The following is a 15075-nucleotide window of genomic DNA, read 5'->3' on the forward strand; positions in this document are numbered from 1 at the left end:
AAAAAAGCTTCTGCAAAGATTTAATCTCACTTATGTCCACTGTTCTAACAACAGTCAAGAGAATGGCAGATACAGAAAACGCTGCTAAATAACTGATCCATCACGGAGGCTAATATTCATGATGACACATCATGATCTGGGTGGGTGGGCGGGTGGGGTGGGCTGGGGTGGGGACACGTGGACCATGGCGTGTTGGGTGGCTACCGTGACCAACCGTGACAAGAAAAGCTCAATGGTGAGGCGTTTACTGACCCAAACGGGAGGATGGATGGATGGATGGATGGATGGATGTTGACGTGCATGCACCTCTTCAACTAAAGTCCTTAAGTACGACGTCGTGGAGAAAAGAAAAGAAAACAAAAAACCCTTAAAAGACGGAGCCACGGGCTCGGCTGACCTTCCCACCTGAGAAACAATTTAGCGGCGGGCGAGAGTGAGTTCAGTTCAAGTCTCGGCAACTCACATAATACTGTAAATATTCCCTTTTAAAACTCATGACTCTCATTAGTTTACACTTTTATAAAGGGAGGAGGAGACCTGGAAAAGACAACACGTGTACCCACACATACAGACAAAGGTACGATAAAAAAAAATAAATTATCACCTTGATAAACAAAATAAAATAAAATACTCATTGACGCACTCTGTGTACTCCAGATCCTGTAACTCACTTCTTTTCTTGTATTATTATTGGTTTTTTTTTTAGATTTCTCTCCAGCAGGAGGCAGTGCTGCGTCGCAACCCACCTCTGAACACTTTGACGTAAGCATTAACGGACAAACGTGATTGGCTCGCTGCTTCTCATCAGGACCAATCAGATAAGATAAACAGTGGCGCCGCTCTGCTCCTCTGACCGGACGGCTGCTCTTCGCTCTGGAAGCGGCTTTTTAAACGACACCCAGAGGAATTAAACAGCGCTTCATGTCTTTGGGTGTTTCAGGATGATCATTGTTAGAAGGAAGGGAGGGTGGGGGGGAAGAAAAAAAAAAAAAAAAAAGATAAAAATTGTGTTTTTGGACCAGCAGTGGGGAAACACAATAACGATGAAAAGTGATTATTTTTTGTGTGATTTCATCACAAAGATATATAGAGATGTTTATATATATTTATATATAGAATATATGTAAGAAAATATTCTTCTAAATAAATATTCTTATTCGACCAGGTCACCCTGGCCCCAACTTAAAGAATAAAAGGCTCGGTATATTTTTGTATTCTGCACAAATCCCATGAAAGGACTGACAAAGCAGAAGCCAGACTTCACCGTCGCCATCTGTCATCACACCGACTGAAAACATACCTTGAACTAAAAGGAAATCAAAACTGACTTGCGGTGGAATATAACCAGGTGAGGGTTCAAGGTGGTTCAAGGTGGCTAATGTTAGCCTTCAGTCTTTAGCCAATCAGCAGGGACGCTTTCATTGTGGATGCGATGACAGATCGCACTGCACTTTTGGGTTCAGCCTCAAACCAACAATGACTTCAAATCCGGCTTCAAGACGTCTCTTCAGCGGCCTCCGGTGGCCACGGTGACTTTTATTCAAAAATGGCTACAAAAACAGTTGACAAAAACTACAGTCACACAAAAAAAGTCATTTAAAAAAAAAAAAAAAAGAAAAAAGAAATGTGCACTTCAACACGACGTCGTGAAATCTGCCCTACTCTAACTCGGGTGAAGGTTCACTGGTGGGGACGGTCAGAGAGATCGCAAGGGGCCAGGGGGGCGGGGGGTGGCGTCTCTCAGCTTTTCACTTGCGTAAAATGGGAATTTGAAAATTGAAAACCCAAATTTGTCCGTTAGTATCACGCCACTTGCACAATTCCTCAATTGGCAACCTGGGGTGAATAGTGCAAATATTCTTGATTGTTTTCAGCAATGGGGTCGCTCGATGGCCCCGGGGCGGAGGGGGAGGAGGTGCGTGAGGAAATATTGAAGGTGTCGACCCTGGAACCTCAAAGGCTCATTGTTGGTTTGGGCTTGTTTTCATGGGATTTGTCGGCGCGACAAAAAGTATCTCCAGACCGGATTCGGGGTGGGGGGGGTTGGGGGAGGGGGTGGGGGGACGGGTAAGTGACACTTTGGGGATTTGTGATATCACACGACGATGACGACGACGACAAGGAGGGTGATTCTACAGGACGACTAGCGCTAGACATCTCTGACACCGGGATCTCCGCCTGGGAACAGACGGACGGACGGACGGACGGACGGACGGGTGGTTTTGGAGAAGACCTTCTAGACGTTCTCTAACTCAAAGCCCGCTTCTTCAATGTCTCGTCGTCGCACGGGTTTTTTTTTTTTTTTTCTTCCCCTTTGCGGGCGACACGGCTCCGGAGGAGCGACGGCTCTCGTCCTCCTCCGTCGCCGCCTATTGCTTCAGGAGGTGCTCGGTACTTTTGCAGAGTGGTTTTGGTGTTTGCAGAGTAAAAGAAAAAAGAAAAAATCAGGGGAGGAAGCGGCGAAGGGGATTTTTAAAAACTGAGGTTCGTCACGTTGTGCTGTCAAACAGCTCGACAGACGGCGTGTGTGTGTGTGTGTGTGTGTGTGTGTGTGTGTGTGTGTGTGTGTGTGTGTGTGTGTGTGTGTGTGTGCGCGCGCGCGCGCGCGCTTGCTTCCGAGTGTTCCTGTTTATCACGTTAGCGAGGACCAGTGTGTTTTTACTTTCTTTTAACAAGGACTTTTTCAGAGGGTCCTGACATCGTTTTACACACACACACACACACACACACACACACACACACACACACACACACACACACACACACACACACACACACACACACACACACACACACACACACACACACACACAAAGCCCAAAATGTCCAACTGAAGGAAGGATCTGCTAATCACATGCTTGGTGAGATTTTCGGGTGAAAAAAAAAAGGAACAAAAATAAAAAGAATGTGGTACTTTTGAAGCGTTTTCTCTCGACAGCGAGTTTCCCAAACTGGTTCGCAGCTTTTCCGCTTCCTCTGAACTTTTGCCCGACGTGAATTTTTGCAGCCGTCGCGGCTTCGCTCGTCCGACTTCCTGTCCGTCGCCTGACGCCGCGACTGAAAAACAGCCGCGTTGCCACGGTGATGATGTCCAAAAGGAACCCTGTCCTGCGACTCGCAGCCAAACAGTTTTGTGAGTGTGTGCCGGCCCGTGTGTGTGTGTGGTTTTTTTTGGCGCGCACTCGTGTTTTCATGTGTTTTGTGTGTGAGTGTGTGTGAACATGTGTGCGTGTGTGTGCGTGTGTGTGTGTGTGTGTGTGTGTGTGTGTTTCAGCTACGGCAGGTTGTCGTCCCGGAGGCTCTCTAGGATCTGGACCAGGCTTTCCAGTCCGAAAACGTAGCCCCGGTCGGGCCCGTCGTGCACGGCCGTGTCGCCGCGGAAACCCTTGAAGGTGGAGTGGGCGAAGTCGATCATGCGCACGTCGACCAGCGGGACGCGCTGCGGCTGCGGGGCGGGGAAGGAGGCGGGGCCGGGAGGAGGAGGGGCGACGGCGGCGGGCGGCGTCAGGGAGTGGCAGTCTGGCTTTGTGGGCGGGGCCTGAGGGAAGGGAGGGCGCGGGGTCGGGCCCGGGCCCGGTCCGCATCCCTGAGAGGACGGCGGCTCCTGGGTGGGGCCCGTTTGGCAGGGGGCGCCGCGGCGGGGGTCCGGGGGGGCCGCGGGGCTGTTCTGCGGTATGGCTGCGTTCTGCCCTGAGCTGAGGACTGGAGGGCCCTCAGGTTCCTGCAGGGCAACAAAATGAAAAGGACAAATCAGAAAGCCTGTTCACACACGACTGCCCCCTACGCACAATAGAGGGGAACATCGGTATTCACTATACGACCAGTCAAAAGAATTGGACACATGCATCTGATGTAATGGGTTTACTTTCATTTTCGTGACTATTTACACTGTAGGTTGTCATTCAGGTATTAAACAAAAAAGTGTGAAATAAGTCAAACCAGATTTATATTTTAGATGATTTAGAATAGCCACCCTGCATATAAATTATACATAACATAACATATTTAGGTATTTAAAATGTTTTCTTTTGCCACATTAATCCACATATCTTGGTAATACATTTGATGTCTTCAGTGGGTTTCTACAGTGCAGAGAGCAGTAGGGATAAAGAAGAAACAGGTTTGTCCAAACGTTTGACTGGTAGTGTACACAGTCAATGCACTATACAATATATAGTCAGAATATAGTATATACTGTATAGTTGAGGGGCGACACGGTGGCGCAGTGGTTAGCGCTGCCGGCTCACAGCAAGAAAGTCGTGGGTTCGATTCCGGGCCTGGGACCTTTCTGTGTGGAGTTTACATGTTCTCCCTGTGTCTGCGTGGGATCTCTACGAGTTCTCCGGCTTCCTCCCACACTCCAAAAACATGCATGTGAGGTCAATTGAACACTCTAAATTGTCCGTAGGTGTGCATGTGTGTGTGAATGGTTGTTTGTTTCTATGTGGCCCTGCGATGAACTGGCGACTTGTCCAGGGTGTCCCCTGCCTTCGCCCTAAGACAGCTGGGATAGGCTCCAGCAGACCCCCGTGACCCTGAATAGGAATAAGCGGGTATGGAAGAGGAATGAATGAATGAGTGTATAGTTGAGGCAACTAGACTGGTTTTCTCTAAAAACAAAGTCAGGAGTGGGCAAACTTTTTGACTGGTGGGGTCACAACGGGTTCTAAAAGGGGACTGTATTTATCTCTTCATTGAAATGACTTTTAAAACACTGACTATTTATATAATTTCCTCAAGTTCGGCGGGCCGGAGTAAAAAGCTTGCCATGCCTGAACTAGGATGACCTGGACGACAGAGAGTATCCCACGAGGCATCGTTAAAAGTAGAGTCGCTAACCCGGCAACAATTCCCATCATGCATTGCGCTCACGCTGAACCCAAAGGTAGAAAAGGCGAGAGGAACGTGTAAATCAATGTACATATTTAATTTTAACTCTAACTATTTATTACAACCTAAATACATACCACCTTATACACGCAACCAAGAGTGGTGTCCGAAAGTATCTTGTTTTTTTTAGTTTGGCTATTGCACAATATTTCTGGCTCCGTAGAGCTCCCAATACAGGGAGCAGTGAACGAGTGGGTGATTTCGGACATGTTGTCTCAGCGCAGAAAACAACGTGTTCCTGCAAAACGCACACATCTGGGTTCAATGTACCGCAAAGCACAAATTCCAAACAGAGTTTATTTATTTATCGCCCGCCGAGTCTGACGCGGGAGGTAAAAACCAAACCGACCAAACGCAAAGCAGGAGTCCGAGCGGCGTCACCTGATCAGCAGAGTCTCTCTCTAACTCTCTCTGGCTGCGTTTCCATTACCCCTGGAACTGCGCAAAACCTAAATATAGCAATAAAAAAACGGGTCACGGAAACGCCTAACTTTGGGAAAACCTATAAAAAAGGGTTTGACGCTCTGGTGAGGTGGTTTTTCAGACGTATCGATATTGGAGGTTTATCGCAAGAGTGTCATGGAAACACTTTGTTTGCATTTGCACGTCAGCGGATGTGACGTACGGGGGTCACGTGACCAGTTCACTTCAAGTGAAAATGGCGCGTTGTGTTTGGACGAAGGAATATATATTTTTTTTTTTACAAGTAATCAAAGAGAAAAATATAACAGTCGCTCTTGACAGCAAACAAACGGAAAAAGCAAATGGACAACCTCGTCCTGGAAGATTTTACGACAGTTACGGCTTACGCGCTTTCCCACCATTCGACGAAAACATACTTTGTCGAAATCTTTAGAAATATCGCTTTTATTTTGCGAAAAACTGCAATGGAAACGCAGCTTCTCATTCTCTCTCTCTCCCTCTCACTCTCTCTCACCTGTCCCTCATAGATGATGAGCAGCGAGGACGAGTAGAAGCGGTAGGACGCCTGCCTCTCCAGCACGGCCTTCAGGCTGCGCAGCTTGTTGAGCACCGGCTCGAAGAGGTCCCGCCTCAGAGCCTTCCCGTTGTGCAGGTACTGGTAGAGCGCCTGGCGGAAGCCGTCGATCGACAGGCCGCGGCCGTAGTACTTGTTCCTGCAGAGGTAGTGACCCGTGTTCAGCTGGTACACCTGAGGGAGGAAGAGGGGGAGGAGGCAGCGCGGTGAGAAGGCGTTTCGATGGCGGATGCGCGCGACGGGAGGCGGACGTGTGACGCACCTGCATGCCGCACACTCTGACTCCCAGCGTGGCCGAAGTGCTCTGTTCACATTTCTTCATCTGCCTGGCCGCCTTCTCCTCCGAGGCGTCGTCGCCGTGCTGCCGGGTGCCCATCTTCAGGTCCAGGATGCAGGGGTAGGAGAAGTGGTGGACCACGTTCTCCAGCAGCAGGAACTCTGGGTGGCGCGCTGCGGTTAAGGAGGCAACTCGGGACGATTGTGAGGTTTTCTGAAGATCTACGTAGCGTTTCGTGAACGGCTGCTACCTGCTAGACTCAATCGGTAGTTCTGAACCGGTGGAGGCTCAGAACCCACATTTTTTGCTCCTCATAATGAAGGGTACGACCAAAATTTATTCCACAAAAGATAAAACCACAAGGCCACTTTGTACCATGTCTAGTGAAGAAATTATTGAAATTATTGAATTGAATTGTGTGGCCTGCTCCACGAAGCTGCAACCCAATCGAAACAGCTCCGCGACCCACTTTTGGGCTGCGAGCCACCAGTTGAGAAACGCTGCACTAGAGCACTGAATGAAAAAAGGATGTCATTTTTGTGCATTTTGTCATTGAAAATGCAAAATTTTAATGTTCTGTTTAACAGCAATTAAACCCACTAATTGAAGACGTATGTCACATAATTTCACTATAAGTTGCAGTCCTGTAATGCATGAACAGCAACGCAACAGCTGACGTTCGAACTCAAGTCTTTACCTTTAAGAGCATCAGCATAAGAAACCAAATCGGCGAAGCCAACATGCATTATTTGACAAGTTGAGCAATAAAACACTTTGAAATGAAGACACCTTGTGTTCAAAGTTCCCCACTGTTGAATAACCCAGGCAGATTTTCCACCTCCTCCATCATGAAAACACTGTATTCCTATTTAACAACATGACATGGACTTTCCAACCCCGAACCAGCCCTCGCTCCGTCTGCTATCTTCTGAGCTATCGGACTGAAAAATGGCAAAACAAACCGGGAAAAAAAAGTCCACAGAAAGGAAAAAAAACAGCATTAAAGCTTTGAAAAATCCCCCATCGCCTGAAAGCAGATCAATGATCCACTCTGTTCAATCTGCCTTGAAGAAAACCAGATGCACTCCGTGTTGGAGAGTGTGTGCGTGTGTGTGTGTCAGTGTGATTTTCCAGGCAGCTGCAGTCTGCTCTTTCTGAAATTGAAGATCAAAACGTGACCTCTGACCCCGACAACTCCAGACGTCCCCATCGCGCCACCTCAAAACTGCAGCGGCTCTCTTTCATCACAACACAACAATCAGCGGTGGAGTTCGTTTTTGATGTGCACGCGCGCATCACTCGCCCAGTTATTTCCTACAGTACCGTAAAAATCCTCACGGCTGTGGATGTGCACCATCATCAAGTATTGACTAGATCAGGAATGGGCAAACTATGGCCCGGGGGCCATGTGTGGCCCGTTAAGCGTTTTGATTCGGCCCGAAATTATATTAATAGTTAATAGTTATTGGGTCATATAACAGCTGTATTTCATCAATTTTTCCAGTGTTTAAAGAGTCATTTCAATAAAGAGATAAATAGTGTGGGGCTTTGTGGGGTGCCGGTGGCTGTTTGAGGAAGGATACTGAAGAGCTTGCGGTCCTTGGATTCGGAGCGCATGCGGCTGAGCTGCTGCTTGTGGCAGCGGAGGCTCCAGGGGTTGTAACTGATCTTCTCGGAACTCAGGCCGCTGTTCCAGTCCAGCATCTGGAAGGGAACGTCCGAGTGGATCTTTTGGTCAAGTCTGGGACTCTTCAGCTCTGCGAGGCTGCAGGAGGAGAGAAACAAAAAGGAGCTTCAGTGGGCAGAAGCCACCTCGCGGTCACCCTCAGCCGAGCTGGTCTGGATAGGACAGAACTTAAGGCCTCTGTTGTAGTTTGCCAGTTATTTGGTTCAAAGTTTAATTGCCTTATTAACTCGCAGCCAAACTGTCTTGGGAAGTCTTTGTTTTTTTTTGTTTGTTTGTTTGTTTGTTTTTAGCTCTGGCCAGCTACTGGCCCGTATGGTCGTCCCTCACATATTAAAACTTTCTGTACCACTTTGAGAGTCTGTTCAGACCATTTCTGACCTAATTTTGCTGCGTCTCCAATGCTGACACTAAATACAAACAAACAGACAAAAGGTAATTTTGAATTTAACACGCTGGGTCTTAAATGCAGGCTTGGGACTGTTTCCCACTGTAGATTCACCCCCTGCACAGCCGTCTTACTTGTCAGAGGCGTCGGCGTCGTGCGCCTCCCTCTTGTCAGATCTCTCCTCCTTGTGGTCGGAGGAGGACGAGGAGCGGTGGAGGCTCCGCCGGGAGTGCTTCCTCCTGGGCTGCTCCCTCTCGGCGGGGTCGCGCTCCTCGTGCTCCGCCATCCCGCCCTCCATGCTGCTCTCCACGTAGGGGTAGGCCACCAGGTTGATGTAGCCGTCCAAGTCGCCCTCAAAGCACACCAGCACCACGCCTAATATACACGCACACATACACGCAACCGTTAGAAGTCAGGATTTCAAGCTTGTGTTCATCATCAATTCATGGAAAAACATTTCAAAATTACATTTGTTATTTTCTCTTTTTTACATGTTTTATTTAGAGAGGACACTCAAATATTAAAATGCGGTGTTTGCTTTCAGACATTATACAGTCCTTATACGGTAACCTTTAACCAAATCATCCGTTGATAGGGTACCAACATATCCAATCCACTTAGTCCATTGTTTCGTAAAAGTTTCTGAAGGTGCAGGGAGAAGGTAATCTTTTCCATTCGGTCAATGTCCTTTGCAATGTTTATCCACTCCAGTATTGTAGGTGGGTCAGGGAGCAACCAATGCCTTGTAAGTAGAGATGTTAACAATTAATCGATTATCGATTAATTGTCGATTAAGAATTTAATCGATTCAATTAAATTAGTCGTAATTAATTGAACAATTTTTATACGGGTAGTTGATATCATCATAGCAGTGTAGTGGCAGGTAAGAGCAATTCACCTGCAGATACTGTGATGGTCATAATATTCCTAGAACAAGTTACTTTTAAACAACTTTGAAAAAAGTTGAACCATTAAAAGTCAACTTAAAGTCAGATGATAAATGTTTAAGGTGTTTTTACTGTTCTCTAATGTCAAAATGGGTCACATTGGACACTCAACATTATTTAAGGGTTGTGTGTTCCTTACACATTTTTCATTGTGAAATTTAGGTTCTCAGGAAAAATAGCTGCTTATCAATTAATCGTTAATTGATCAATAAGGTCAATAACAAATTGCATCCCTACTCTTAAGGGCTTTGCGTTTGTTTTTCTCATCAGGTAAAATATTAAAAAGTAAAATTCAACTTTTTTGTGTTGTTTGTTTTGTACTGTGTTTAATTCAACAACTGGTCCTGAGGTGTTCCCCACTCTACTCCAGCCCGCTCTCAGTGTGTTGCTGACTGGTGTTTCAGTGCTGCCGCTCAGCGCTCTGCTTACGTTCCTCCTCCGATATCACGTCTCTGTCTGCCAAAAACCCCACGCCAAGTAAATCCTCGATGCTTTTTAACAATGAGGCCGAAGACGTTGTATACGTTCTGCATACTGTAACCGGCTCTCCTACCTTCTGGGGGGTCTTGGCAAAAGTTGACTTTATACTGCGCGAACGTACTGCGGCGCCTGCAAACCTTTTTATTAGCGCTCGACAAAAAAAAAAATAAAAAATCGCAGGCGATGAGGAGGAACTTTTACAGGCATCACACATGAATGGTAGAGGTGGAGTTGAGTCCGACGGTTGATTCGAACAGCAACAGTACAAAGAGTAAATATTTCATGCATGAACTCATAAAACACAGCACGGTGTGTTATACTGGATACCATGACGTCGCCGCCCAAATATCCGCGTCGGCAAAAACAACGCGATAAACCAGCCGCATAGTTTTGAACTCCTTAAGCCAAACAAATCATCAACCTGCTGCAGCAGCGCGACTGAACACTGAGCAGACGTCACCTGGCTTCCAAAAGTTCTTGCTCTCATCCAAATGAGAGAAATCCTTCACAGGAGGAGTTTTGGAAAGCTCCTCTGTCTGGACGGACGCTCTGCTGGCACGCCGCCCAAACTTCTAACGCTGCTCTCCTTCGCCCTCATTTTTCACGTCCATCTCGAGACGTAGGAAATATTCCAGAAATTGAATTAGGTAACTCTGAGGAGATGTAATGCCGGGATGGGAATGTCTGACAGGGCCGTATTTACATTACAGGCTTCCACTTTTAGCTTTAATAACAGAGCAGAGCCTCTTCTTCCGGCTAAGTGAGCCGGAGCTCCCCGTCTGCTGCGTCAAATTAAATTCTGAAGTGGTGTCCCTTGTCACTGACGGCAGGAAATCCAAGCTGCAGCTCTGGACATTTGTTTTATGACGCTTTGAAAAAATAAAAATCGCACCACAGTGAGGTTGCGCTTTAATTTGATTATGAGCAGCAGTGTCTGGATCACGTCACCTTGGTCAGGTTGGGAAAGTCATCCACAGACAGCTGTCTGTCTCTCTGTGTCTGCCGTTATTTAATCAGCGGGACAATGGTCGCTGGCAAAGGTCCAGCGCTAAATATAGACTTCTGGCTGGCCACTGTTGTCATGGCACTGGAACCAGTTCAGCAGTGGGGCGAACCGACGGGAAAAACAGGCCGGCTGAAATTTGCAGGCGGCCAAACTGGGACAAAACCAACATCAGTCGGGATTAGGACTGGATTTTAACTGAAGATTAACTCACTTTTTTGCAACGGCAATAAAATACAATGGCTAGATGAATGAAGGGTGCTATATCAAAACAAACAAGAAATAAATAAATTGGAGAAAGCACGCTTTTCAGCCTCTGGTGGTAATTCCGGTAATTTCAATTAAGTTCATTTTTCTTTTTAGCAGTAACAGAGTCCTTTTTATCTCATGTAGGTCAGGATTCTTATCAGTTTGGATTAATTTCATTTCCACACTCAGCGAATTGACTCTGCTCTCACAAAGTAAACCAGAGTGAGTCTAAAAATAGCAGCAGGCACCTGCGAGGAGTCACATCGCCGTCCAGACATTCAAACATCCCTGATATGTGATGCAGAACAGGAAAAGCAAACTCATATTTCCATGTTTTCAGCCGCCACTTTGAACCACATGCAGACGCCGACAGACTTCAATGCTTCGTTGAAACATATTCTGAAGCACAATTCAAGTGAACGGCATCAGCTGATCAAGAGCAGAGCAGCCTAACCGTCGTCTAAGACTTTCTTTCATCTCTTGGCCAAACAACGAGGACTTCAAGTTATTCAAAGCGGTGGCAAACACAACAGAGCAAACTCTCAAAAGTCAATCGAAGATCATTAACACGGGCGTGTCTGCGCACCTGACGGAGACGAATGTTCAGAGGTATTGCAAACAGTCTCAGGGAAAACAATGTCTCTCGCTTTCAGAGAGAAAATTCTACATTTCAAAATGAAAGCACCAAGTGCCTTGTGCTGTTTTACTTTGCTGGCTCTCACTCTGTGCGTTTGATTTGGATGACATAACTAGATTTGTTTATTTCATATATGCCCAACGATTGCATATGTTGTTTTTTTTTTTATTTCCAGTGGCACTGGACTCCTGCTGAATATGTTAAATTATCAACTGATAAGCAATTTGATTATTTCGAGTGTGGGCAAGAGACCTCGACTGGGGAGATATCGCCACTGCACCTATGCATCATTATGTTGAGTGGCTAAAAGCTTCTATTGTTTATATATATATATATATTCCATCAGTGATTTCGTAACTGCAGGTATATATCACAAAAGCCCTTGTAATTACTGAGACACTAATGGCAGGCACTCAAACACAAAGGCAGCAGGAAAAGTAAGTATCAGGAGGCTCCTATTTAGTTCAACAGCAAAAGTGCACAGCAGGGATCTGGTGTTGGTGCTGTTTTAGGACACAAACTATATTATTGTTAAAGGTCCAGTGTGTAAAATTTGGCTTGATTAATGGCTGCCTTTGCGAAACGCGCGTGTCAAGACTGACCTTTGTACTCGGGGGTGAACTCCTTCATCTCTGGCGGCAGAGACTCGTAGAAGCGCTGCTCTCTGCTGATCAGCGGCTTGCACACGGTGTGATCGTCATAGCGCATCATGCTGGTGTGACCCCCCACCTTGAGGCACGACACACACACACACACACACACACACACACACACACACACACACACACACACACACACACACACACACACACGTTGAAGGCGTCAGTACAAAATCAAAACGAAACAAACGAAAAAACAAAAAAACTTTGCGTGTGCCCCACCTGGTGTATGAAGGGCTCCAGTGACACGCCTCCTGCTCGTGGTCGAAGTGAAGCCCCGCCCCCTGTCCCCACCCCCTGTAGCTTGTTGTCCATGTTGTTGGCGTGAGGGAGGCACATGGCTCCAGGCGGACGCGCCGTGCCTCCTCCTGCGGCGGAGAAACAGAAGGTTGCTAGAACGGCCCCCCTGAGGTTCTGTGTTGCTGCGCTGCTGAGTATCGCTCCACAGCCGCTGATGCGATACAGGAGTTCCTGTATTGACAACGCCAGCGGATTCACTTGTGCAATAATCGAGTTTATCGCAGCGGGGGAAGCGCCGCCCGCTGCAAGCTCTTACAGCCGAGCCTGCCGACAGTCTATGGTGTGGGTGGCGCAGTTGGTCGAAGCTAATCTGGTAAATTCACCTGAGATAATGTGTTTGTATCGATTATTAAAGTGCTAGTGTGCAAAAGTTGGCTTGAATTATGATTTATATATTGGTAATAAAAACTTAACTGCACGTAAATACATTAATTAATCCGTATAGTAGCAGTACAATAGAAGTCATTTGGTTTTCCTACCCAGAAAATTACAATATCCTGAAAAGGTTGTTGTATTTCTGCAATTCAACTTAAAAGGTGAATTTGACATATTATATAAACTAATAATATGCAAATCAATATATTTCAAGTTTTTACTTCTTTGGATTTTGCTGATCAGGTCTTGCAGCTTAAAAAAAACCCTCAAATTTTATAATAATTTTCTGAGTTTGTGGTTTTAATAAGCTGAAAATCTTAATCAGCAAAGTTACAACAAGTAACTGCTTGAGATGTCAATTTGCGTGTAATGGCTCAATAAAATGTGTTGGTTTCATCTTTTATGTTAAATTGCCAATATAAAACACATTTACTTAATATTCAAATTTTTCGGGTAGTACCTGCATTTATGAGAATACACATATAGCAAGAGTCTTGCTCCCAGTTAGCTGCCATCTTTCACCGCCATATTTCTAAGGAAGCCTGGTGTGGACAATCCAGCCCACCAGACAGAGCGTTACGTATTTAGGGCGACTGCTTGCGTCTTCAAATAAACCAATGAAGAAGACGGTGAGGGAGTTAACCCAAGTTTGTGTTCGCAGGCCACCGTAGTTCTCTGGCAAGCTCAGGAGGGGGAGTGTAAGAGCGCTGCAAAGCGCAGGATGTCGCCGTTTCTTCAGAATCTCCAAATATTACACACTTAACCTTTAATGGACGCTAACTAATCAAATAAAAAACTTTTTTTGGTTACGCTTCATAATAAGTACACTATTACGCATTCGTTAAGCATTAATAAATACTGAAAACATTGTTTATAAAAAATGTTTCTGAGATGAATACTCATTAGGATGTAGTTTATAAACATAGTTATAAAATCTATAGGAAAATAAATGTGAGTTTTTATAAAACATCTACTAACACATTCACTAACCATTAAACACGCTATAGATGAGATTATTAATGAGTAAAACATTTATAACTGTGTTTATAGGCTACACACCAATGAGTATTTATGTGATTTATAGATGATTTATACATTCTGAATTCAGTATTTACCAATCCATAACCAACATTCTTATTAATGATGAGTTAAACATTTATAACTGTGTTACTACACAAAAAAATGATTTATAAATGATGCATTTAGTATTTATTAATGCTTCACTAATGCTTAATAGCGTGTACTTATTATAAAGTGTTACCCATTTTTTTTCACCCACTCTAATCCGAGGGTTTGAGCTGGATCAAAACTCTCTGTGTAGTGCGCCGCTGGTCGGGGGTCTCACCCTGTGCATGGGCTCTGGTGTGCAGTGACGGGGAGGGGGGGGCACAGGGCACCACGGGCTGCTGGGAGCGCACGCCGGCCCCGGGGGGAGGCGGCGCCAGACCGGAAAACCACCTCGCGAAGCCTTCGATCAGCGCGCTCCAATCCACCGCCGGCCGCACGGGGACCCAGACAGGGCGGAGGGTCGGGGAGGCGGGCACGTCGCGCGGAGGGCAGGTGAAGCAGCTTGTCAGTCAGGCAGGGTCACCGCTTCCTGTCAAGGGGAGAGAGAGAGTAAAATGACACCGGTCAGACCTTGAATCATTCACATCAATCACAACCACGGGGCGAGTCGAAGTCACGGATTCAGGCCCGCCACCTCCTCTCTACGCCGCACCACCTTTGCGTCGCCTGCAGGGCAGCTTGCACGGAGGAAATAAACAGACACATCGATCAAACGGGCGAAGTCACAGCCGAGAGTTTCAGTGCATCGGTTCCGTTTCGATCCAACCGGGTTTGGAGCCAAAAACGACAACCGTGAATTGTACAAGCTGACCGCTGCACTGAGCAGCTATTGTGTTGGCAAGATCTATTCACGCACACACACACACACACTCGCACATACGCACAATGGGCGTATAAATAATATTAAAGCCCTGAATAGTGAAATTATTAGCATCTGAAACAATGGCAGGCGACGGTAACAATGGAGCACACGGCCAAATATTTTGCCATTACCACATCAAACGGCTGAAGGCCTTGTGCAGGGGAAGACTTTTTTTTTTTTTTTTCCATCAAAGCCTTCACGTTCGTTTCCAGAAAACATGTTTGCTGTTTTGTTAATCATTCAACCTGCCGGAGACAAC

At 46.2% G+C, this 15075-nt stretch overlaps 1 protein-coding gene across 4 annotated transcripts in view; it reads right to left on the reverse strand.

The window, feature by feature from the left end:
• The window catches only part of ip6k1 (inositol hexakisphosphate kinase 1), a 27391-nt gene continuing 12316 nt past the window's right edge, over positions 1 to 15075 (reverse strand). For all 4 annotated transcript variants that reach the window (XM_076025196.1, XM_076025195.1, XM_076025197.1 and 1 more), the window contains exons 2-9: positions 14232 to 14483; positions 12434 to 12579; positions 12155 to 12281; positions 8371 to 8611; positions 7748 to 7929; positions 6150 to 6325; positions 5828 to 6061; positions 1 to 3721 (exon numbers count right to left, since the gene is read on the reverse strand). In XM_076025196.1, the coding sequence (XP_075881311.1) occupies positions 3275 to 3721; positions 5828 to 6061; positions 6150 to 6325; positions 7748 to 7929; positions 8371 to 8611; positions 12155 to 12281; positions 12434 to 12550 (1524 nt within the window). In that variant the 5' untranslated portion in view covers positions 12551 to 12579; positions 14232 to 14483 and the 3' untranslated portion in view covers positions 1 to 3274. The remainder of the gene's footprint in view (positions 3722 to 5827; positions 6062 to 6149; positions 6326 to 7747; positions 7930 to 8370; positions 8612 to 12154; positions 12282 to 12433; positions 12580 to 14231; positions 14484 to 15075) is intronic.

This window comes from Nelusetta ayraudi, unplaced genomic scaffold (genome assembly GCF_046127955.1).
Source record: "Nelusetta ayraudi isolate G7.1 ecotype Tasmania unplaced genomic scaffold, CSIRO-AGI_Nayr_v1 ptg000017l, whole genome shotgun sequence".
In the NCBI taxonomy this organism is placed as follows: Eukaryota; Metazoa; Chordata; class Actinopteri; order Tetraodontiformes; family Monacanthidae; genus Nelusetta; species Nelusetta ayraudi.